Raw genomic sequence first — 26,561 nt, 5'->3', positions numbered from 1 at the left:
AGAATGATGCATATGGATGTTAAGTAAGCACTGTAGTAACCAAAAGTCCAATTCCACAATCCATTCCCTTTAATCTATTTCTTACACATGTATGGTCTATCCATGAGCTGACATCTCTGCTCTCCTAATGTGTCTACATTCAATAAATTAAGAAATGTACCACAAGTAAAAACACATAGAGGCTAGGGAATAGGGTTGTGAAGTTTGTTTTAGGTCGCTAAAATAAACAGACTAGTATAAATATAAGCAGTGCCCAAAGGAACTTGGCCCCAGAAATCAGAGCACATGACTGACAGTAAACTCATGGTAAACACTTCTGCTGCAGGCTCTAATTATAGGACTAATTCTTTAGGTCTCTATGCAAATAAAAGAGATGTTTAATATGTGTTCAATGACAGCAGCTGTTCTACAGTGGAATCTAAAACAAAGGCAATTATTTATGAATTAAGCTCAATTTATAGAGAACATCTAATTTTTAAGCTGAAATATCAGATAATGTAAGATACCAAAAGTTTATTCTTCTTATTCTTAGGTTTTGAAAATAATATCCATTAACTTCAAGAATTTTTTTTTCTGTCTTGATGAGGTTTATTTTCATATGTAATGTTCAGATCTCTTAGATTTCATAACATCTCTTTTTGGGTAAATTTCCTTAAAGTTAATATATTCATCACTTTCTTATTCTATGCTTAGCACTGAATAAGAAATAAGTGAAGTGGTAAATCTGTCCCTTGCCCTAGAGAAACTTGCTCCCTAGTGGAGAAAATAAGAAAAATACTTGAAAGATCAATAACAATAAAAAGCAGTTCAAAATGAATATCACTAAACCAGCCTGATATTCATTATAAATAAAATGTTAAAGTACTTTTCAAGTTTCTGACATTAAATGAACACCTCCTTCTGTCAAAGATATTCCACCTTAGTTTTTTTTTTATTTAATTTTTTAAATTGAAGGATAATTGCTTTACAGAATTGTGTTGTTTTCTGCCAAATATCATAGTGAATCAGCCATACATATACATATGCCCCCTCCCTCGTGAACCTCTCTCCCATCTCCCTGCCCATCCTACCCTTCTAGTTTATTACAGACCCCTGTTTGAGTTCCTGAATCATACAGCAAATTCCATTGGCTGGCTTTTACATATGGTAATATAAGTTTCCATGTTGCTCTCTTCATACATCTCACCTTCTCCTTCCTCCTCTCCCAAACCATGTCCATAAGTCTGTTCTCTATGTCTGTTTCTCTATTCCTGCCCTGGAAATAATTTCATTGGTACCATCTTTCTAGATTCCATATATATGCATTAGTGTACAATATTTATCTTTCTCCTTCTGACTTACTTTCAGTTCAGTTCAGTCGCTCAGTCGTGTCCGACTCTTTGCGACCCCATGAATCGCAGCACCCCAGGCCTCCCTGTCCATCACCAACTCCCGGAGTTCACTGAGATTCACGTCCATCGAGTCAGTGATGCCATCCAGCCATCTCATCCTCTGTCGTCCCCTTCTCCTCCTGCCCCCAATCCCTCCCAGCATCAGAGTCTTTTCCAATGAGTCAACTCTTCACATGAGGTGGCCAAAGTACTGGAGTTTCAGCCTTAGCATCATTCCTTCCAAAGAAATCCCAGGGCTGATCTCCTTCAGAATGGACTGGTTGGATCTCCTTGCAGTCCAAGGGACTCTCAAGAGTCTTCTCCAACACCACAGTTCAAAAGCATCAATTCTTCGGCACTCAGCCTTCTTCAGAGTCCAACTCTAACATCCATACATGACCACAGGAAAAACCATAGCCTTGACTAGATGGACCTTTGTTAGCAAAGTAATGTCTCTGCTTTTTAATATGCTATCTAGGTTGGTCATAACTTCCTTCCAAGGAGTAAGCGTCTTTTAATTTCATGGCTGCAGTCACCATCTGCAGTGATTTTGGAGCCCAAAAAAATAGTCTGACACTGTTTCCACTGTTTCCCCATCTATTTCCCGTGAAGTGATGGGATCAGATGCCATGATCTTCATTTTCTGAATGTTAAGCTTTAAGCCAACTTTTTCACTCTCCACTTGCACTTTCATCAAGAGGCTTTTTAATTCTTCTTCACTTTCTCCCATAAGGGTGATGTCATCTGCATATCTGAGGTTATTGATGTTTCTCCTGGCAATCTTGATTCCAGCTTGTGTTTCTTCCAGTCCAGCGTTTCTCATGATGTACTTTTACTCTCTATAATAAGGCTCTAGGTCCATCCACCTCATTAGAACTGACTCAAATGTGTTCCCTTTTATGGCTGAGTAATATTACATTGTATATATGTACCACAGCTCCTTTATCCACTCATCTGTCAATGGACATCTAAAAAAATTTTGATTTTTTTTTTAAATCTATAAAATTTATTGTAAATAATGCTGCAAGGAAATTGAGGTACATGTGTCTTTTTCAATTTTGGTTTCCTCAGGGAATATGCCTTGGAGTGGGATTGCCGGGTCATATAGTGGTTTTATTAAAGAATCTCCCTACCATCTTCCAAAGTAGCTGTATCAATTTTCATTCCCACAAAGAGTGCAACAGGGATCCCTTTTCTACCAATCTTCTCCAGTATTTACTGTTTATAGACTTTTTGATGATGGCTTTTCTGACTGGTGTGAGGTGATATCTCGTTGTTGTTTTGATTTTCATTTCTTTAATAATGAGTGATGTTTAGCATCTTTTCATGTGTTTGTTAGCCATCTGTATGTCTTCATTGGAGAAATGTCTGTTTACGTCCATTACTCTAGGTGGTGGGTCATAAAGGATCTTACTTTGATTTATATCATTGAGTGTTCCTCTATGTTTTCCTGTAAGAGTTTTATAGTTTCTGGTCTTATATTTAGGTCTTTAATCCATTTTGAGTTTATCTTTGGCAAATATAGTCTCTTCAATAAGTGGTGCTGGTTAAACTGACAGCTACATGTAAAATAATGAAATTAGAACACTTCCTAACACCATCCACCTTAGTGTTTCAAAGGTCTACAGTAACCTTTTCCCCTCCTGTCACTTGAATTCTCCCAGTAATTTCACATTTTTATCATTCAAATTGAATCTTGTCTTTGCTTCTTAAGCATGAAAACATGTTAAGGCTATTTCTAGAGGATACATGTGGTCAGTAGTTTAAATTTCATTTTATAAATAAATTTAAAGGTAGAATTTTAATGGTGACTTTTCTGTTATTAAAAGTTACCTTCAATCAGCCAAAATTTGTAGCTCATTTATTATGTGCTAGGAACTTACTGACTGCAGAAGATAGAAAGATCCTTTAGTTCATCATTCATTCACTCATTCAATCATCAAGCTAAATATTTATTGAAAAATGATTATGCACCAAGCATTGTAGTATTGAAACAGGAAATAATAAAATAAAATACAGATGATATTAGATGACAGTAAGTGTTAGGGAGAAAAATGAAGCAGTAAACAAACAATAGATTTTAAATAATATTAATACGGAAAGTTTCAGTAACATATGACATTTGATTAAAGCCCTGTAGCAGCAGATGGAGTAAGAAAAATGGCTATCTAGGAGGATATTCTAGGCAAAAGGTAGAGGGAGTGCAAAGGCCCTGCCAGAGGCAAAAGTATGCCCTGAATACTTAAGTGGCATCTGATATGCAGATTGGGTATCCCAGGTTGCTCAGTGGTTGCAGGAAACACGGGTTCAATCCCTGGGTCAGGAAGATCTCCCAGAGGAGGAGATGGCAACCCATTCTAGTATTCTTGCCTGGAAAGTCCCATGAATTGAGGAGCCTGGTGGGATACAGTCGATGAGGTCACAAAAGAGTCAGACAGTGCCTAACAGCTAAACAATGTGTAGATTAGACAGAGTAGAGGAGGATGAGGCCAGACAGCGAGCAAGGGTGGGGATGGGGTGGGTAGGAGAACATGCTGTACCTAGAAGCCCATTGTGATGACCGAATTTCACTCTTCCTCTGACTTAGGTGGGCATCACTGGAGGGTTTTTAGGGGTCCTTCTGACAGCTAAGAGGAGCAAAAGTAGAAGCAGATGTTCATTCCAGTGTAGTCTGAGTTCAGTTTCACTAATGGCAGTCCTGGGGTGATAGTGGCTAAGATCAAAGAAGTAGCAGTGCTAGAAGTAGTGATAAGTGGTCAGAAGCTAAACATACATTGTAGAGAGGATGGGTAAAATTGTTGATCAAATGCATGTATAGTGTGAGGTGAACAAAGTCCTTAGGATGACTCTAAAGTTTTTGACCTGGATACCTAGAATGTGGAGTTATTTTACGGAGATGGGAAAGACTTTCAAAATTATTTAATGATAAATAGGCTGAAGAATAGCAGTAGCTTAGTTTTGCAGATTTTGTTTGAGATGCGCTTTAGCCCACTCAGTTGAGATGACTGGAGGGCAATTGGATATATGAATCCAGAGTTCTGGGAGAGAACCAGCTGGAGATTATATTCAGAAGTGTTTGCCTTTCCAATATATATTTTGCTCCTCCCTACATGGATGAATACACTGATAGAAAAATACTGAAAGTGTGGCTAGAGTTCTTCCCTGTCCAAAATGGCAACCAGGGTTCTCTGCAACCCTGGTATTGTTTGTTTGTTTCTGAAGGCCCTTCATATCCACTCCCTTCACTGTGAAAACATCTAATCATCCAAACGGAGCTTGATCATTACTACTATGGTGAAACAGCTTATTGTTCCTACCATTGAAGTTGTACAGTTTCATCCGCCTCTTCGGCCCAATAGTGTTATTTGTATCACAGTAAGATACAGCTTACCTGTGTGTGGACTTGTACCTCTCCACACTGTGAGTTGTACAGGGAAAGGGAGTCGTGTCTTATTTATTTATTTTTTTATCCTAAAGAACTAGTCTGGCCCATTTGTATTATCTGCTAGATATTTGTTAAAATTAATTATCCTAGTAGGAGTTAGCTCTGGAGTTTATGCTGTGTTATAAAAGTTGGCTCTATATGGCAAATGTATTAGCCAATGGATTATTCTAACATTTATTTAGTTAGCATTGTTTCTTCAAGGCCTGTTTTATATGTACTATTTATTTCTATAATGGGTATATTTTCTGATTTCAAGTTTCCATATTAATATAGGAAACCTGAACACAGAGTTTCTTTTCTTTTTTTTTTTAACAGTCATTCTGCTCTTAATTCAATTCACAGAACTGCTGAAAAAGTAGACATTTCTATCTAAAAGGAGAAAAAAAGGTTTGTATAGAAGGTATTTCTGTTATACAAGTATATTTCACAGCCTGGGGCAGTACACACAGTTTCTTAAAAGATTTTAAGGTAGGAATATTCAGACCTTAAAACATGGACATAAAATATAGTGCAGTTCCTTAAGAGTTTTTGAAACAGGAATATTCATAAAGCAGATTTGGTTATGAATTTTATATTCACTAGGTTATTTGCTAACTTTAAAATGATTGTATTTATTTTTCTAGTAATTAAGTTTGTCCTCGTTCCTTTATCTTAAAAAAGAATCTTCCATTTTAATATAGGCTCAGATTTTCCCAAGTGTGAGTTAAGGAGTTCATTATTCTTGTCTCTGTCAATTTCCTAAGTTACAAATGAGCTGAAGCAATTAATTCTTTCAAGTCTCCTGTAATTATTATAGTGTGAGGCAGGTTTCCTTGTGGTTTTGTAATTCTTTTTGTCACATTTTCACTGTGTTCACTATCTCGACTTGATGCTTGTTGACATGCTGATTCATGTTTTAGTGTACTGGATGGATTTTTTTCATCTGGAGGAATACGCATAAAGAGGTCACATCTTATCATCACACTGGCATTTCTAGTATGTGTCAACCATATATCTCCTTTTAATTTAATCTCTGGAAAATGTACAGGGATTTCTACAGCTAAGCTGTACAAATCAATAAAATTTATAATCAAGGCTTCCTAATCTCTAAACCTAATATAAAACTTCACAACTATTGATTACATGTGAAGGATCTGCAAGCTGTTAATCATGCATGAAAGCATAGAATAAGTGGTGGCTTCAGAAAAGGAAATGGACTAATAATTATCACCCCTACAGTCCTTATCTGTCTTTTTGTTCCCCTGAAGCAAGCATGTTACCAGACACTTGCATTTTATTAAATTAAATGATGTGTTCCAGTATGTCAATAGCTACTATCTCTTTCAAAATTTGTATTACTATCGTTTTTTTCTCTTATCATTTAGAAATTTTCTTGTCTTTCTTCAGAAATGTGATCCAAAGCAAATTAGTCTGTTTTGTAAGTTTTCAGAAGGACTGAGAGCAGGATCTAAGTTAATATATTAAAATTCTGATTTTTGTAAGGAGTGAAATGAGCCATACATACTTGGAATATCATTATAATGTAATTGTTGTAGTTTATTTTAGGGGGCTTAAAGGACTTCATGTCATAAGATAGCTTCACTTAAAATGAGCCCTCTTAACTTTTCATTTACTACTGTTGGAGTTATGTATTTGAGGAAAACATGTACTATTTCTTTTTTTAATTTATTTATCTTAATTGGAGGCTAATTTCTTTACAATATTGTAGTGGTTTTTGCCATACATTGACACGAATCAGCCATGGGTGTACATGTGTTCCCCATCCTGAACCCCCTCCCACCTCCCTCCCCATCCCATCCCTTTGGGTCATCCCAGTGCACCAGCCCTGAGCACCCTGTCTCATGCATCAGACAAAGCAGTGTTAGAGGGATTTGGATAATGTGAAAGAAAGTGAAGTCGTTCAGTCGTGTCCGACTCTTCGGTATCCCATGGACTGTAGCCTACCAGGCTTCTCCATCCATGGAATTTTCCAGGCAAGAATACTGAAGTGGGTTGCCATTTCCTTCTCCAGGGGATCTTCCTGACCCAGGGAGTGAACCTGGGACTCCCGCATTGTGGGCAGACGCTTTTCCAGCTGAGCCACAAGGGTAAAAATATATATAAATGTATTTTTTTCTGTTAGACCTATCCACTCAAAAGTAAGGAAATTTAGACTATATTCCTGATTCACTTTATATCTACCTATAAACATATTGATGTAAAAGTTAAAATATTTAGTTTTATGTCTCAGTGAGGGATTAGGGTGCTAGAAAATGACTCTTAATTTTATTATCGCTTAGAATAAAGTATTGCATGTCTTATGTCTCATAGACTTATTAGGCCTATGTTAAATAAATTAGTATCTGTGAGAGCATAGTGAAGAAATGAACCTACTCTCAAAGAGCATACAGGAAATAAAGACAAAAATAAATTCATTTAAAGTCTTTTTTACGTCATATATCATACTGCCACAATATCTGGCACATGTCAAGCCCTTAATAAATGTTTATTTCAAAAGAAAAAGAATATAAATAAGTACATAGTGGCTCAGCACAATTCAGTTTTCGAGAAATAAAATTTGTTAAGTACTGTTCTATGCAGGGATCACTAATGTAATCTTCACACAAATGTTAAGGTAATTTACCACATGAGATTAGCTGAAGATCCAATACTCTGGTCACCTGATGCAAAGAGACGTCTCATTGGAGACCCTGATGCTGGGAAAGATTGAAGGCAAAAGGAGAAGAGCGCAGCAGAGGACGAAATGGTTGGATAGCATCACTGACTCAATGGCCATGAATTTGAGCAAACTCCAGGAAATAGTGAAAGACAGGGAAGCCTGGCTTGCTGCAGTTCATGGTGTCTCAGAGTTCGACACAACTTAGTGATTAAACAGCAATAGAGATTAAGGGTAGAGCTTATATCAAAATGCTGAGCGATGATTAGCCACAAAATCTCATCATTGGCAGAAAGCCTCTGATGATCATGTCTGGCTCACAGATCTGCTGGTGGACTGGCTATTGGCTGATCTAGACAACCTTTGCTTGTACAATGAGGTGACTAACTCAGCTGTGCTCCGTATGCATCTCTTAGTCCAGAAGTGATGGTGGAGCTCACAGGACTCCTTGAGATATAGGCTGAAAATCAGCACACCACCACTTTTGCCTCATTCTGTTGACCAAAGCAAGTCACGAGGCAAGTACCAAATCAAAGGTGGGGAAATAGACTCCACTTCTTTGGTGCTAAGAGTTGTAAAGTCACATGGTCAACAGTATGGATACAAGGAGAGGTGAAGAATTGGAGACATCACGCACAGAATTGAGTTCTTAAGTTCTATTTTCATTAGCTCTTGAACACAAAACATATTAAAATTAGTTGCTTTATTTTTCAGAAAATAAATGTTCCAAGCATGTACTATGGGACCAACCACTTTGCTTGGTATACAAAGTATTTACATCTTTTAGTTCAATGGAAGAGGTCACTTATCTTCTTTTCAGGAGTGGAGAAAGCACTGAAAATTCCCTCTAAAGTTTTGTTTGTCTTTTTCTCACTTTGTTTATTTATTTTAAATTAATTTTTAACTGGGGGGGGGGGGTTGCTTTATAGTGTTGTGTTGGTTTCTGCTGTACAACGGCACAAATCAGCCATAATTATACATACAACGCTTCCCACTTGGGCCTCCCTCCCCTCCCTCCATCCCACTCCTGTAGGTCATCACAGAGCGCCAGGCTGGTTCCCTGTTTTGTCATAGCTATATGCAGTACCTCTCTAGTCATCTTGTTTTATACACTGTATGTTATGATGTAGTGTTTTACATAATAATTTTTTAAGATAATATGCAATCACTATATTTTGTGTCTGAAAAATGTGTTTGGTAAACATTTTTATGAAAAATAAAGTTTATATTATGGTAGGAAATTGTTCTTTTTTTCTTCAATAAATATTTTAAAATGCCTTTTCTTTTTCTATTTCATGTATTATCCACATATATGTGCTTTATGTTTTATGTCTTAAGTGTTGTTTAAAGTATAACACATAAGCAGAATATGCAATATCAGAGATGAATTAAAGTGGGTTCACTGATTGTAGTTACATGTCTCTTCCAACACAGTCTAAAATTATTTGATAAAAATTTAAGTGAAAAATATTAAAGAGTCCCCAAATTTTCAAGTCCCCATATTTTGAGAATTAGATTTAATAAGACAAACATTAGGATTTAACTTTTGGAAAAAGTAGTTATTTTTGTCTTTTTCTTTGTCTCTTTGTGAGTATGTATTTTTGAAAATCAAACAATTTCCTTATCATTATTGTAGAGAGGATGCAAATGTTGCTAGAATTATCTGATGAGCTTCTGTCAGGCTCTTGAGAGCAGTGAAGACATATTTTGGTTTAATTTGATGCTGTGCTTAGTATTATTCTGATGGTACTGGGTAAGTATTTCTGTGACTCTGTAGGAGAGCTGAGTAAACCATGCACCCCTTGTCATTCTATATCCCCTGAGTCCAAGCATGTCATTTCAACAACACAGCCAGAAAGCCAAAAGAGCTGACAGTTGGTTTGTGATTATTCCTGGACCTGAGGCTCCCTCATGTTACAGTACTAATCAAGTCATCTCACCAACTTATCATTAACTCAATTTGACCCGTGGGAGCAGAGATGAAATCTTTTTGGCAAGACTAATGATGCTATAAGATTGAAAAGATGTGCAGTGTAAAACCTTGATTATTCTCAGTCATTACCATGAGGAAAAGAATAAAAATACAAAGCATCAAATGGAGAAAGTAAAGACCGTGTCTTCCAGAGCACTTAAGCATTTTCCTCCCCCATGGTATGCCAATGTTTCCTTCCTTTTTTTTTTTTTTTTAAAAAAAAAAGTCACCTTGTTCACACATTTCATCTCAATTATTTTTTACACTAACAAATATTTTCTCTGGCAGTCAAGAAATTCACTTCTCTTTTATTTGTTTTGATAAATGGAATGGAAATTGCACTTTGCAGTCAGCTTCTAAGCTTTCTCAGGAAAAAGCAGCCAGGAACACGGAGCTCCCTGTCATGCTTCAGCGTTCTTAGTTTGTGACATCTTCGACAAGATCTTCCTTTCCTTCTTCGCATGAGCTTTGGGATAGCTTCTATTTCTCTCTGACTGACAGCTGGATAATAAGTTTTATCACTAAAAACTGATTCTAAGGAAATGTGATCCCTGCCCTCGATTCTCTTGTATTTGTTAAAGCTTTTGTTTTCACAACTCTTTCAGAATAACCAGAGATTATCACTACAGAAGCACCTGGATATTGACCTGTCGTGTCACATGCTGTTCAGCAAATACCACAATTTGAATTTCCTTTTCTCTGTTATCTAGAACCACTTATTAACCATCCCTGGCTTTTACTTCTTGGCACTGGGTGGAAATACTTAATGGCTCAACTTAGGGGCTGTTGGACGAATACATGTCCTCAAATGAGGGTCGTTTGTTCTGTGAAGAATAAGAGGCACTTTACAGAACCACTTGCTGTTGAGAAGTGACTCAAAATAAGCACGCTCTGTCGACCCATGTCTTAATTTTTTTTAATGTTTAGAGAGTTATTAAGTAGTTTTTCATTTTGTCCTATCAAATTGTATTAAATATTTGCCACAAAAACTATTACAGACAAATCCCGTGCTCGATCTGTTTAGAATTTAAGTAAGGGCAGTGATGGTATACTTCCTTCTTTATCTGCTAATTGTACATTACTGGTCATAGATTTGATATGCCACTTTTCTGCTATATCTGTTTATTTCTTCTTGATTTCATGTCACCTTTCTCACTGTAGCAACTAGGAAATAGGTGAACAATACAAGGGAAGTGGAATGGGAAAAGCTGGTAACCCTAGCTGATCAACATTTGGCAGAAAAGATAAAGAAAACCATAGTCTTCTGAAGTCACACTTCCTGGCCTCTTACTCTCCACTAACACATTGCAGTGTTTGGATTTCTCCACTTCCATTGACGGCACCGTTGACCCAACCTCCAACTTTATTTTTCTAAAGCAATTAATTCACTGTGTTAATTTCCTGCTCTGTTACTCTCTATTAGGTATAGATGAGGTTACTTTTTGTCATGACATTCAAAATTTTTCTAATCTTTTTTCAATAAATATTTCCTATATAATCTCCTATTAGATAACTTGTATAGCAACCAAATGGGATTGCATATTTTTCCAGTTTCCTCTACATATTTATGCATCTTATTTCCTCTTCATTTGTATTATTTATCCAAACTAGTCTGTAGATCTTCTTGCATTATTCATTGAGACCTAATCCAAATGTCTCTTCCATTTGACAGGTGGAAGGTTTTTCTTTCTTAAATTCCTATAGTATCTTATTCCATTCACACACATTTCTATCATATTGTTTTAACTCTTTATCTTTTTTCTTAGTTTATCACCTTTACTAAATAAATGTTAGGCTCCTTGAAGTCTATTATTGTTTTATTCGCTTCAGAATCCTCCACAGTGTCTTGTATCATATACTTACATAGTAGGCAACCCATTTTTTGTTTCATAATAGATGGATGGCTTGGTCAAAATATTTTAATATGATCCTTTGCTTCCTGAAGATTACTACCTTTCTATATTTCTTCCTAAGTTTCTGCCAAAATTTTGCTCCACAACTTTTATCAAATCCTTCTTTCCCAAATTTCATTTTGCTAGAAAAGGAAAATGAGAGAGAGAGAACATGTATGGAATACATAATAGAAATTTGAAAGTAGAAAGTTTAAAATTGGAAAGAAGAAAGAACATTTAGTAAATTTAAAAACACTGAACAGATAATGCATTAATAAGTGGGATCCCCATTGTTTTATCATCATTGTGGTGACCAGTGATGATTGTTATAAATACTAGCTACTGTAATGTCTCTACATGCCATTCACCACACAAGCTCATTTCTTTAAATTACTTAATCCTTTAAAAAGCACTTATGCTCAGCTTTATGTAACATAGTGAGTCCTGAGCAATATCCTGCTTCCATTTATTCTATAAAAATTAATTATTTCAATTTTAAAGGTTAAAATTTTTATTTATGCATTCATATCTCAGAAATAAAATGCTATTATTGATAAGCCATAAGAATAATGGATCAGGGTGAGAAATTTATGTAATTTTATTGTCAAATTCTCTGATAGAATTTACTTTGAATAGATTTCATAGTAGTAGAACATTATCACATCTCTATTGTTTATATTCTGATGTTTTTTTTTTTTTTTTTTTTTTTTTTTTTATTTTTTTTATTTTTTTTATTTTTTTAATTTTATTTTATTTTTAAACTTTACATAACTGTATTAGATTTGCCAAATTTTAAAAAAACCTATGTACACATGGTTGTCAAACCATGTCAGAGTTAACAGACTTCAGAGTTGTTGCATGGCAGAGTGCCTGTTTTATGTGTGTATGTATGTGCATGTGTTAATATATGTATATGTGTATGTATACATAAATGTACACGCATGAGCATGTATATAACATGTATGTAAATATAGCTCAGAATGTCCAACTTCAGTAAAAACTGGAAAAAATAAAGAACATGTCAATTAAGAAAAAGTTTAGTTAGAGAGTGACTTCCTCTGAGTTATTGCAGATGCCTTAGAGCTCAAAATAATTGAGTTTTGACTTGAGATGTGCTTCAGTATGTTGTGTGTGTGTGTTTACTTTGTTGTATGTGGGTTTCTGAATATTGCCCTGGGTTAGAGTAAAATTACATTTTAAGTCACTATGTTAGTAGTAACAATTTGTTTTGCAGCATTTATTCAAGTCCTTGTGGAAAATACAGATTTTAAATACCATATTGACTGTGTAGAAAGATTCTTTGCTTATTAGAAAGGTATTTCTTTTCACAAATTTTCACTTTTTATACCAGCTAATAAAGTATTCCCTACTGGTATTATGATTGTGGTTTTTGCACATATGTATAGGATTTATTAACCTACCTTTTCCAGATTTTGAATTATAGTTTTAAAATCTAATTTATATTAGTGTCAAGGTAAGCAGCATTTAAGTACACCAAAACAAAATTCTCATAGTGAACTCTGTATTGTTTTACATATTACATAATAAATATGTCTTTGTTCAATTCTTAAAAATGAATAATTGAGTATGTAAAGTTATGTCTTTAAGATTATCTGGATGTACTTTTATTTTAAAAATTAAAAATTGAAATAGAATAAAATGTGGGGAGGAGTGAGTTATTTCTGCTTTTGACAGTGAGTCCTTCAGTGTGCACACATTTGCATCTCTTCTTGCTCTTCCATGCCTAGAGAAATGCCAGGCTCCTGCAAACTCTGACTTGCTCTAGGGCTCTTCAGAATGTGAAGCAGTTCTAATAGGCAGTCAGCTAGTTGCAGCAGCTGAGCAGACCTCGAATAGCAAGTACATTTCCTATTTTCAGTACTCCATAAAGTGGTTGAATAAGGGAAGCCAGAAGGCAAAAGAAATTGGATATAATGAGATTAGTTAGGAGAGGAAAATTTCTATTTATTTTTGTAAATATTTAAGTTTATAAATAGAGAAATTAATTTTTAAAATTATTTTATGATTATCTTGGGGAAAAAATGTTAATATGTAGTCAGTAATATAACAGGAAAATTTTAGTCTATGACGTATTAAGTAGCTTTTTTTTTTTTTACCATTTTGCATGTCTACTTTTTTCATACTCATATATACACTTTATTCTTTCTTTCTTTTTTAAAAAGGATGCATATATGCATCTAAATTTGCTGTTCAGAAACATGGTCTCTCTATGATGACTACACCCTAAAGTCTTGTGTAACCTGTAAACCATTCCTATGATTATCTGCTTTTTTTGTTTTTTGTTCTTTGTTTTGGGGGAGGGTGGCGTTTATTGGCCTTATAGTTTCTACTCATTGCCAAAGTTAGTTAGGTAAAAATTTCTTCCTCTCCTACCAAAGAAGTTGTGTCATACATCTGTAAAACAGATTCCTTTTAAAGTTTTATTTCATTGTATTTTTTTAATATATTTATACCCCTTTAACTCATTTCTCTGACACCTCATCCACTGCTTTTGGCAAATGTCAATCTGTTGTCTGTAACTAATCTATGATCTTTTGGGGGAGTTATTTTTTGTTTTTGTTTTTAAGACCCCACGTGTTAGAGACATTGTGTGGTATTTGTTTTTCGCTATCTGATTTATCTCACTTAGCATAATACCCTGGAAATCTATCCATGTTGTTGCAAAAGCCAAGGTTTCGTTCTTTTTCGTGGCTTAATAGTGTTCTATTATACATATGCATATTTGCATATATATACATAAATATATATTTTCTTTATATATTCATCCCTTGATGGATACTTGAGTTGTTTCCTTGTAAGATAGCTGTGCTGAACATGGGGATGCATATATCTTTTTGAGTTAATGTTTTTATTTTCTTCAGGTACATACCCAGAATTGGAATTGCTAGATCATTTGGTAGTTCTATTTTTAATTGTTTGAGGAACTTTAATGCTCTAATTTCTATAGTGGCTGCACCAATTTACACTCCCAACAGTGCACAGTGCATCCCTTTTCTCAACATCCTCAGCAACACTTCCTATTTCTTGTCTTTCTGATAACAGCCATTCTGATACATATGAAGTGATATCTTATTGTACTTTTGGTTTGTATCTCCCTGATGATTAATGATATTGAACATTGTTTCATGAACATGTTGACCATCTGAATGTCTTCTTTGGAAAATATCTATTTGGATGTTCTGGCTATTTTTTAATCATTTTTTTAATCTTTTGAATTATAGGAGTTATTTATGTATTTTGGATGTTAACTACTTATCAGATATATGATTTGCAAATAATTTCTCCCCCTGAGGTGGTTACTTTTTCAGTTTTTTATGTTTGATGTAGTCTCACTTTTTTTTTTTCTTTTTTGCTTTTGTTGCCTTTGTTTTTGGTGTCAGATTCAAAAAAAGCATTGCCCAGAACCTGTGTCAAAAAGCTTACTGCCTGTGATTTTTTCCTAAAAGTTTTATGGTTTCAGGTCTTACTTTCAGATATTTAGTTCATTTTGATTAATTTTTGAATATGGCATAAAAGAGTGGTCGTGTTTCATTCTTTTGCATATGACTGTCTAATTTTCCCAACACCATTTAATGAAGAGATAGTTCTTACTCCATTGTATATTCTTGACTCCTTTGTCATAAGTTAGTTGACCAGATATGTATGCATTTATTTCTATGCTCTCTATTGTGTTTATTTGATTTATGTTTCTGTTTTAATACAAGTATCATACTGTTTTAATTGTTATAACTTTGTAATATAGTTTGAAATCAGGGATCATGTTGCCTCCAGCTTTGTTCTTTCTCAAGATTGCTTTGGCTATTTGGGTTTGTGTGTGTGGCCCCATACAAATTTTAGTATTATTTGTTTTATTTTCTTGAAAAAAAATGCCATTGGAATTTTGATAGAGGTGAAAATTGACTTGGTAGATCACTTTGGTAGTATGGCCATTTTAGCAATATTGATTTTTCCAATCCATGAGCATTGAATATCTTTCATTTGTATCTTCTTCAACTTCTCTTATGCTTTTCTTAGTGTTTTAAACTTGTATTGGAATGCAGGGTAAGGGCAAATTGAATAGTGAAATAAAATGAAAAGATGTGTGACAGTAGTGATCACTTGGAGAAAGAGAAATTTGTAAAGGGTAAAAAGTCAGATTCAAAATGAGGGGTATATGAAAAAAGTATATAGCTACTAGACCTAAAAAATTAAAACTGAGATATAAATACTTATTGGTATTATCTCTTATTGCTGTATGAGATATTTTCATTATATATGCCAGGTATTTTCTGGAAAAATCTTACTTTTCATTCTGAGTACTTTTCAAAAAAACTATGGACTAACTGCAACAGGGTCACTCAGTTTCATGTGATTGTTACAACAATATCACAATTGATCTGGGGAATTTTGGATGATCCTATGTATGAGTGCCTGGCCAGTTTGTGGACAGTGGTGCCAAAGACTGTGTTTTCAGTCTAACTAGATGGAAATGAAAGTGTCATCAGCTCACTCTTGCGCCTGGCAGGAAAAACATTAACATAGAGGTAGATGTATAAAGAGACTTTTTTTTTTAATGATTGAAAACCACATCTTTGTTCTAGCCTATTTAACATGCTAAAGAGAAACACTGAAGCAAAAGTGATAAAATAGGGAGACTGGATATTGTAAACAGTCAGAAGATCAGCAGACGGAATTTAAATCCTAAACTTTGGATTCTATCAAAAGTTTATATGTATATATGTGTGTGTGTGTATATATATATATATATATATATGGTCTTATGGTTTTAAATTAAATGGCCACCAGAGTGTAATTTAGGCTTGCCATCTGTGCACTATGCTGATTATTTTTACACAACTAAGATTTTAATCTTAAAAAATGAAAATTTATAAAAACACTCATGTTGGACTTTTTGGATTTTTTGTTATTTTTCTTTGCTTTTTTCCTACTCATTTCTATTTTGCAAGAGCACTAACAATCCCTAATGAGTTAACAGAGGCACCAACAAAGCCTTGACCTTCGCCTTGACTTTGATCTCTTTGTCAAATCAATGTATTAAAGTTTTGCTGTGTATTTGTTTGTTTAGTATGTAGACTTTGCCATGGCCATGACTTTCATAGAGCAATTATTTTCATTAAGTTAGACGATTAAAGTTAGTCTTGCATGAGAAAAGTATACACTTGGGAAGCAGTGATGGATGGACTCAAGTCTTCAGAGTGTTTAGTTCTGCCAGAATTTTCCAGTTGAATGGAAATTCACCTCCCAGTTTGGTTTGGGTGACACTCTATGGATTGTCAAACCTGAGTGTTTCCTAGAGAAAGACAAAAAGAGATCAAAAAGGATAGATGACAGTGTGAATATCCACATGTGTTCTTGCAATTTTTCTCAGATATTTTTCTGCTTTGATGAACAACATCATTACTGAAATAATAAATGTTAATTAATATCTGCGTCATTTTTGTAAATGGTAGTTTAGTGATACAATTAGACTAATTAGTATACAGCATAGCTTGGTGACATGATAAATCATAGAGCAGAACATGTTGACTCTTATCCATTATGATGTATTAGCTAATTCACTTGCTCAATAATGACAAAAGATGGGGAATAGGGCAGTAACAATAGAAACAACTATAAAAGTGTCATGGCCACATTTTCAGGTTTTTATTTTTCTACCATGTTCCTGAGAACTATGGACTATGGACCTTTTACATTTTTTTCTCTTTCTTTTTGCATTGGTAAATCATAACCCCTGAATGAAACCTTCAAGAACAAAATCATGAGGAACTTCCCCGGTGGTCAAAGTTAAAACTCTGCTCTTCCACTGCAGGGGTTACAGGTTCAACAGGTTCAACCCTTGGCTGGGGACCTAAGATTCCATGTGCCACATGGCGTGGCCCCCCAAATAAAATAAGATCATGAGTAAATAAAGAAACAATAAACAATGACTTTCCAATTTTCCTAGGTTCACACATGTTGTGTTATGTGCAGTGTTATACTTTTTCAAGATGATTCATGGTAAAGCTGACAGCTATCTGCATATCTGATTTATTTTTCAGAACCTATGCGAACCCCAAAGACTTTAAAGATTGCTGAAATACAGGCAAGACGCATCGCTGTGGACTGGGAGTCCTTGGGTTACAACATCACTCGGTGCCACACTTTTAATGTCACTATCTGCTACCATTACTTCCGTGGTCACAATGAGAGCAAGGCAGACTGTTTGGACATGGACCCCAAAGCCCCTCAGCATGTTGTGAACCATCTGCCACCTTATACAAATGTCAGCCTCAAGATGATCCTAACAAATCCAGAAGGCAGGAAGGAGAGTGAAGAGACGATTATTCAAACTGATGAGGATGGTATGGTTATACTGCTTTACTTTTTAAAGGGGAGATTATATCACAGGATTATGCACGCTCTTACAGTTTTGCCTGGAGTTCCCAAAATTGAAGTGGATCCTAAAATCTGCTAAATACTCTTAACAGGGTTAACTTTGAAAATAGTTGGTCTTAAACAAAAACCTTAATATTCTTCACAGTAGCATCAAATACTAGATGAACTCTTCCTTTACTGTTTTGTCTTTATACGGTGTTAGAAAATTGGCAACTGTACTAAAAGTCTAAATATAGATTATATTAAATTTTCAAAAATAATTTTTGTTGTTTGTGGCACCATATCGATTACCTATTGGGGAAATGCACTTAACTAAAAATTTAGTTTTTTGCATTTTACAGACCAATAGTAATAGTTTTCATTTCCTTTAGATTTGAAAGCAATATTGTTTACCTGTTATATTCATTTTTAGATAGTTTTATTGTAAATATAAAAGAAAGTTAAAGTTTATATTTTTAAGTCTGAATAAAGGTCTGTATCAGATATTGGTAAGCTATCATCTTTTATTTATTACCACCCAAGTAATTGAATTATAATTTGCCCAACTTCTGTGTTATTACTTCTAAATTATTAAATACTAGGAAGAAACATTTATATTAATATTATGAATTATACACACTTATAGCATGTCATTAATGTGAATATGAATACAATTTTCTATTTTAAAAAATGTATCTTAGACAAAAGTAATATAATAATAACACTGTATGTTTCCAAAGTAAGACATTTCATTTTCAAACCTTCCTTTTATGAATGAAAGTATGCAAGAAGGAAAAAAGCATGCTATATAGTGAATTGAGGCAAACCTGAACTGGGAGTCAGGAACGTGAGCTTTCAGTCCTGGTTCAAATAACACCTGCAACCTTAGTAAGTCCTTTCACCCCTCTAATTCTCTACTTCTCAGCTCTATATGAAAAGTTTAAATTAGATGATCTCTAAGGGTCCATCCTGTTCTAAAATGTTCCTTGAATAGCTTGTTAGGATGGCTACATTTTTATTTAGGTTTCAGAAAACAGGATGTATTTCATACCCTAGTGTTCCCAATTTCCCCAGATTCTGAACTTTAGTCTCAGATGTATATTTTGATGCCTGCAAGTATGAGATTGCCATAAAAGAGGTCAATAATACCAAAGTTTCTAGAAATTCTCCTTATCACTTTAAACATTTTCACTCTGAAAAATGAAAATGATCTTGTATTGTTTTGCTGTTTTTGTTGAAATAAAGGGAAGCAAAAGCCTTTAAACTTCATTTAGCTCACTCAGATTTTCAAGGAAACAATCTTGTCCTAAAATTATACATATTCCTAAAATTTCAAAGACTTATTCATGATAAATGTACTTTTGTCATTTTTGAAATAGTAGAACAGATTCACCTGAAATAATTCACAGATTCATGTTTGAACTTGCACTTAATCAAAACTTAACTATATTATAAAGAACAAACCCTATTCTAACATATAAACATTTGTATTGCCTCCCCCACAACACACATACAACACATATGCTTATGAAAGAAAGAATGGTTGAGTGTAGCTGTTTCATAGGTAGAGTATCAAAATGGGAAGTCTAAGCATGGATTCAAAAGCTCTGAAAAAATGTCTATCTCATTTCATAAAGTGCAATAATACTATGTCTGATTACACTAGAGATTAAGTAAAGTTTGTTTACTGTATTTTGTTAGTTTCAGGTGTACAGCAATGTGATTCAGATTGTTTTTTAACATTATATTCCATTATATTTTATTTGGTAGCTTCCCTGATAACTCAGATGGTAAAAAATGTGCCTGCAATGTGGCAGACCAGGGTTCATTGCCTGGCTCAGGAAGATGCCCTAGAGCATAGTTAAAGATCAGTTCAGTCGCTCAGTCATGTCCAGCTCTTTGTGATCCCATGGACTACAGCACGCCACGTTTTCCTGTCCATCACTAATTCCAGGAGCTTGCTCAAACTCATGTCCATTGAGTTGGTGATGTCATCCTACCATCTCATCCTCTGTCATCCCCTTCTCCTCCTGCCTTCAATCTTTCCCAGCATCAGGGTCTTTTCCAAAGAGTCCGTTCTTCATATCACGTGGCCAAAGTATTGGAGTTTCAGCTTCAGCATCAGTCCTTCCAATGAATATCCAGGACTGATTTTCCTTTACGACTGACTGGTTGGATATCCTTGCTTTCCGAGGGACTCTCAAGAGTCTTCTCCAACACCACAGTTTAAAAGCATCAGTTCTTCGGCACTCAGCTTTCTTTATGGCCCAACTCTCACATCCATACATGACTACTGGAAAAACCATAGCTTTGACTAGACGGTCTTTTGTTGGCAAAGTAATATCTCTGCTTTTAATATGCTGTCTAGGTTGGTCATAACTTTCCTTCCAAGGAGCAAGTGTCTTTTAATTTCATGGTTGCAGTCACCATCTGTGGTGATTTTGGAGCCCAAGAAAATAGTCTGTCATTGTTTCCATTGTTTCCCTATCTATATGCCACAAAGTGATGGGAAAATTCCATGATGTTCATTTTTTGAATGTTGAGTTTGAAGCCAAGTTTTTCACTCTCCTCTTTCACTTTCATCAAGAGGTGCTTTAGTTCCTCTTTGCTTTCTGCCATAAAGGTGGTACCATCTGCATATCTGAGGTTATTGATATTTCTCCCTGCAAACTTGATTCTAGCTTGTGCTTCATCCAGCCCAGTTTTTCACATGATGCACTCTGCATATAATTTAAATAAGCAGGGTGACAATATACAGCCTTAACATTTTCATTTCCCAGTTTGGAGCCAGTTCATTGTAAAATACTGAATATAATTCCCTGTGCTATGCAGTAGATTCTTGCTGCTTATCTATTTTATGTATAGTAGTCTGTACCCATTAATCCCATAGTCTTACTTTGTCTCTCCCTCCCTCCATCTCCCCTTTAATAACTAAGTCTCTTTCTGTTTGTATATAGATTCATTTGTGCTGTTCTTAGATTCCACATGTAAGTGATACCATATAGTATATGTCTTTCTGTGTCTGACTTCACTAATTGAAGTATTCTATAGATCCATCCATGTTGCTGTAAATGACAATATTTCATTCTTTTTATGATTGAGTAATGTTTCATTGTACGTATATTTACGTGTGTATGTGTATATTTATACCACACCTGCTTAAGTCAGACGAATCAGTGGTAAATAATTCACCTGCAAATGGAAGAGTCGCAGGAGATGCGGGTTCAATCTCTGGGTCAGGAAGATCCCTTTGAGAAGAGAATGTCTACCCACTCCAATATTCTTGCCTGGAGAATTCCATGGACAGAGGAGCCTGGTGGGCTACAGTCCCTGGGATCACAAAGAGTCAGACACGACTGAGCACTCATTCACTTTCCTTAAGCCAGTTGTCTGTTGAAGGGTACTTGAGTTTGTTTCCATGTCTTGGCTACTGTAAATAGTGCTGCTATGAACCTTAGGATCCATGTATCTCTGAATTAGAGTTTTGTCTTTTCTGGATATATACCCAGAAGTGAGATTGCTGGATCATGTGATTATTCTATTTTTAGTTTTTTAAGGAACCTCCATATTGTTCTCCATAGTGGCTACACCAGTTTACATTCCCACCAACAGTGTGTGAGGATTCCCTTTTCTTCACATCCTTTCCAAGATTTAGTATTTGTAAACTTTTTGCTGATGGCCATTCTGACACATGTGAGGTGATACATCATTTTGGGTTTGATTTGCATTTCTCTTATAATTAGGATGTTGAGCATCATGTCAGGTGCCAGTTGGTCATCTGTATGTCTTCTTCAGCAGAATGTCTGTTTAGGTCTTCTGCCCATTTCTTGATTGGGTTGTTTTTTTTTTTTGACATTCAGTTGTACAGGCTGTTTGTATATTTGGACATTAACCCCTTGCCATTTGCATTGTTTGCAAATACTTTTGTCCATTCTCCAAGCTATCAATTAGTTTTGCTGATGGTTTCCTTTGCTATACAAAAGATTTTAAGTTTGATTAGGTCTCACCTATTCATTGTAGACTATACATTTTATAACTTGTGAGTTTAGTAAAAAGAATGTACTCACATGTTTTATTGCCTACACTTAAAAGTGAAAAAAATGTATTTTCTTAATTGATATTAAGTCTCCGTTATACAAGTTTTATGCTTCTTTTGTCAGTCATAGGGACTTCCCTGGTTGTTCAGAGAGTAAGGAATCTGCCTGCGAAGCAGGAAACCTGGGTTAGATCCCTGAGTGGGGAAGATCCCCTGGAGAATGAAATAGCAGCCCACTCCAGTATTCTTGCCTGGAGAATTCCATGGACAGAGGACCCTTGTGGGCTACAATCAGTCCATGGGGTCGCAAAGAGTTGGACATGACTAAGCAACTGACACTTCACTTCACTTAGTCATTCTCTAAAAATATAACTTATTTTGATGGTATTATTTGGTTTGAGTTTTTAGTCTGCTTTTCTTTCCAGAAACCAAAAAATGCTGTCAGGCTTATTATATTCCTTTTTCATATTGCATTAAAATTTTTAATTTATTTTTTTATACATATATGACTAGATTACTAGTTAGGAAGTGAATTGCCATGGAAATTTAAGTTATATCCTAAAGTTGATCAAACTCATGACTATTCTATTTATTTTATCTAAAAAAAATTTTGTAAAAGTAAAATGGAACTATTTAGCCTAATTTCAATATTATTTTTTACCCTCCATTTAACCTCTTTTGAAGAATGTTTTTATTATTTGTAATGATATTGAGTGTATATTATTATTTATGGTAGTAGAGTTGCAAAGTAATTCCTTCTGCTATAAAGGTTTTTTTTTTTTTTTTTAAGTTTTGCTTTATATGTAAGACTAAATGAAGTTCAAGCTTTCTATGAAGTATTTGCAAATAATTCAATCTTCAGATCAGAACTCCAGTTTCTACATAGGGTATTTGATGTGTGTCAATGTTTCTGAATTGGGGGCACAGAATATCTAAATCATAATCTATTGTTGGAAGATGGATGGATTGTGATGATCAAATTAAGTCAGTCTTACTAAATTATTGCTGCCCCATATACATAGAAAAATAATAAATTTTCAGTCATCTAGTTAAAGAATATAATTTCATGAATAGAATTCTGGGGACATCCATAAATCATGAGAGCAAAGCTAGAATGATTTCCCACCAGAACCCTAAAGTAGAATTTATATCTAATTTATTGCATGCATTTTTTAATGCATAGGTAGAATTTTTTGTATGAGATTTTGTTTTCATTTTTTATTCTTGCATTCATAAAAATCAATATTTTTAGGTTAACCCTGCAGGAAAACCTGGTTTGGGAATATGTTTTGGCTAATAGAAAGCTTTCTTTAAATGTGTATTTACTATATTTTGAAGGCTGTTATGCTTATTTAATATTATCCTACCCCACTCACATTTCATTCTCCTCTCTTCCACTTTGAGAATTACATTTTTAAGGATTTTCTTATGTGAAAAAAAATTTTTTAGCTGAAACAGCTCCGAAATAAATTACAAGCAGGGAAATAAAAGTCAGCATTCTGTCTCCATTAAAAGTTGTTGCTGTGGAAATGTGAGGTGACATTTCCTGCAATATAAAGCCTGCAGTGGTGATGGTCTTAGTAGCTTCATGTTGTATTTGCACAGATCATGTGTACATATAGATGTTTTTTGTATGTAGAACTATCTTCCTTCAAATGTAGAAATTATTGAACATACTCTGTGCCCACACTCCTTTCCCTGCACGTTTCATGTGTGTGTGTTCCCCTCCATGTAATTCTTGCTCTCATTCACCATACTGGCCCCAGTACAAGGGCAGTAATTAGAACACTATCAGTAATCATCTTCTCACAAACTTTTCCGTAAATGTATGAAGTGAATCCCGTTGACAGAGTAGTACATGTATAAGAAGAGCAGAAAAATACACCAATTCTGGGAAGGCTACTTTCTAATTCTACTGTTCTCTGTTCAATGCAGAATTTACTAACATTTAAAATGATCCCTATTTGTGAACAATTTGACACATCCATGCCATTTCGTTTTTTTGTTGTTGTTGTCAAATCATGTTTGGTGAATGCCTATAGTAATTATAATACCATCAAATAAACATTTACTCACGAACTGGGGCTTTCCCTCCACCTCCTCCCAATAGCCACCCTCTATGAGAGGTGGGAAAAGATGAATAAAAGCTTTCCCTTAAGTTACAGTTGTAAGCTTATTTCATTTGGGTGGAATAGAAACAATAGATATTCTCTTGCAAAACAAACTGATGCCCTTGGTAGCCTCAGCAGATACCACAGATTACACACAGGGGCCGTCACAGCCCCTGTACCTTGATAACTGCATAGCATGTGCCAGTACTGTGGACCTGGGAGTGAATAGGAGTGGATGCCTTTGGTTAACTTTCCCCCAAGCCCTCGGTTATTAGATGCATAAACATATCTTGTAGAGTTTAGTCCTGGCATCTTTTCTGTTTACTGTGGGTTTTTTCCTTCATGAATTCATTATTAATGTGCCAAATTATGTTGGCTGTCCCAGAGGTCATAACATCATTCATTGTCTCCTTCTGGATTGAAATAAATCTTACTCTTTTGACATATCATTCAGAATTTCTTGATGCTGCTGGCCACATTGCAATGCATTTCCTTTGATCCAGTGATTTTTAATTTATTTCCATCCTCACAAAATTGCTGTAGACTCTGAAACTACATTTCTAGATAATATCATGTGTGAAGTTTCATGTGTAACGTTTCACTGAAACGTTAGATTAAGGAAAAATATTAATTAAAAAACTGGGTTGATATTTTTAAGAGAAAGCATACTTTCAAGCAAAGTAGGATGGATAGGATATATTTTTAAACATTAAGGGAACAAAAATGCTGGATATTTATGTAAATAAATAGCAACTAAATCTTTAAATAAAATATATAAAATGAAAAACACAATAGGAAAGGATTCTGTATTCTGTCAATAGAAGCTGACACATCATTCATTGTTGCCACCGGGTATTGTCAGTTATATGACATTTGCAAATAAGGACTGGAATGGTTTCTCAAGTCTTGTCATACCTGGGGACACTTCAAAACTAGTTATGCTGATTGTTGAGTTCTAAAGAAGTCTGATGTTATAAAGTGGTTTGATTCTTTGCTTTGAAAAAGGGAATTTCATTTAAAAGACTGAAGCAACGATTTTGAACCTATTCATCTAAAAGCGTTTTTTATACATTGCAATAATGCTCTTTTTTTAAAATTATAGAAATGTAATAAGTGTAGCTATGAAAGACTGACTATTAATGAGCATGTTAATTCAGTACCGTATGGTTTGGCTTTTGAGTCTAAAGAGCATTAATTATTATTATTATTTATTATTTTATGAACATTGTTTATAGAGATACTTTAGGGGCTTATAATAATCTTCAAAAAATCATTCAGGGAAATCTTTCAGGGCAAGCTCTGTTCTTGAAACAAATTACAAATGAGCCTTCACATTATTAGAGGGATACAACAGAGAGAACTAGACTACACTATTTAGCTCTCTGAGGTGATAGAAAATTCTGTTGAATAAAAATAACTTTGCAGTTGTACATAATCTGCATTAGAAGCTTAGAGATTTATTTTAAATTTATATGTATTCCCACATAATAAAAGCTTGTCATACAGCTTATTTTCTTAGGGACACATTTTTATTTATTTTATTTACTTTTAACCTGTTTATCCAGCTTACATGTTTACTTTTTTCTGTTTCTGATATAAGGATCCTTATAACCAATAATGTATTTATATGTAGTGCCTGGCCCTGTACCAGTCAATTCTCTTCAAGGAACCTCTTTTGAAAATAAGATTTTCCTGAACTGGAAAGAACCTTTGGATCCAAATGGAATCATCACTCAATATGAGGTACTGGGAGAATAGGAAGTTTAATGAAATGTGCATTGAAGGGGAGAATCAAAGAAAATGTTACAGAGAAATAATGGAAAAGATGTAAATGAGAATTAGAGGATTAAAATCACTATTAGTTCTTCTTTGTTTTAATTTATAAATTCCTCTAAATTAAGTATCAAAACGAATATTATATGGTACCTAGACTTTTCAAATTCTTAAGTAAATATTGTTTTAAAGAAGTAGGATGGAATTTGCCAACAGACTTACTGGTGGTTGTAAAAAGAATAAATTTTTACAAAATTAAGAAACATATTTCATACTCTGAGTTAGGGAAAACCAGTGAATGAAGTTGTTTTTAGGGTAGGGGAAAATACCTGAAAAGCAAAATATATCATAAACCTCTCTATTCCAGAGCTTCATCTCAACTTTGAATATAAATCATTACCTTATTTGTACACGTGAAAAGCTGAAAATAAAATGTCCTTTTAATTGCACAGATATGTGGTTCTGTTCTTGGGTATTCAGTGTTGTTTCCAGTATAAAATACGTTTTACTGGCAACAGAGTGCATTATGAAAATGGAGAATTTTGGTTTTTTTTCACTTTTAGTGATTGGTCTGTTGAAAGTATTTTTCTTGATTCAGTTTTGGTGGGAATTTCTGTGTTTCACATGCATTACATTATATATGACCATAAGATTTTATATAAATATGTATTCATATTTATGGCTTCCCTGGTGGCTCAGTGGTAAAGAATCCGCCTGCCAATTCAGGAGACACGGGTTCAATCCCTGGGTCAGGAAGATCCCCTGGAGAAAGAAATAGCAACCCACTGTGGTATTCTTGCTTGGGAAATCCTGTGGACAGAGGATCCTGATGGGCTTCAGTCCATGGGGTCACAAAATAGTCAGACACGACTTAGTGGCTAAAACAACAACAACATTCATATTTAATTATATTGATTTATCTTTTGATGGA

The 26,561-nt window shown here is 34.6% G+C and overlaps 1 protein-coding gene across 4 annotated transcripts in view; it reads left to right on the top strand.

The window, feature by feature from the left end:
• PTPRK (protein tyrosine phosphatase receptor type K) overlaps positions 1 to 26,561 on the top strand; it is a 635,100-nt gene that overhangs the window by 490,107 nt on the left and 118,432 nt on the right. For all 4 annotated transcript variants that reach the window (XM_055535594.1, XM_055535592.1, XM_055535593.1 and 1 more), the window contains exons 8-9: positions 17,395 to 17,697; positions 25,491 to 25,600. In XM_055535594.1, the coding sequence (XP_055391569.1) occupies positions 17,395 to 17,697; positions 25,491 to 25,600 (413 nt within the window). The remainder of the gene's footprint in view (positions 1 to 17,394; positions 17,698 to 25,490; positions 25,601 to 26,561) is intronic.

Source organism: Bubalus kerabau, chromosome 9 (assembly GCF_029407905.1).
Source record: "Bubalus kerabau isolate K-KA32 ecotype Philippines breed swamp buffalo chromosome 9, PCC_UOA_SB_1v2, whole genome shotgun sequence".
NCBI lineage: Eukaryota > Metazoa > Chordata > Mammalia > Artiodactyla > Bovidae > Bubalus > Bubalus kerabau.
The sequence above is the reverse complement of the archived record's forward strand: the minus strand, read 5'-3'. Positions and strand labels throughout refer to the sequence as shown.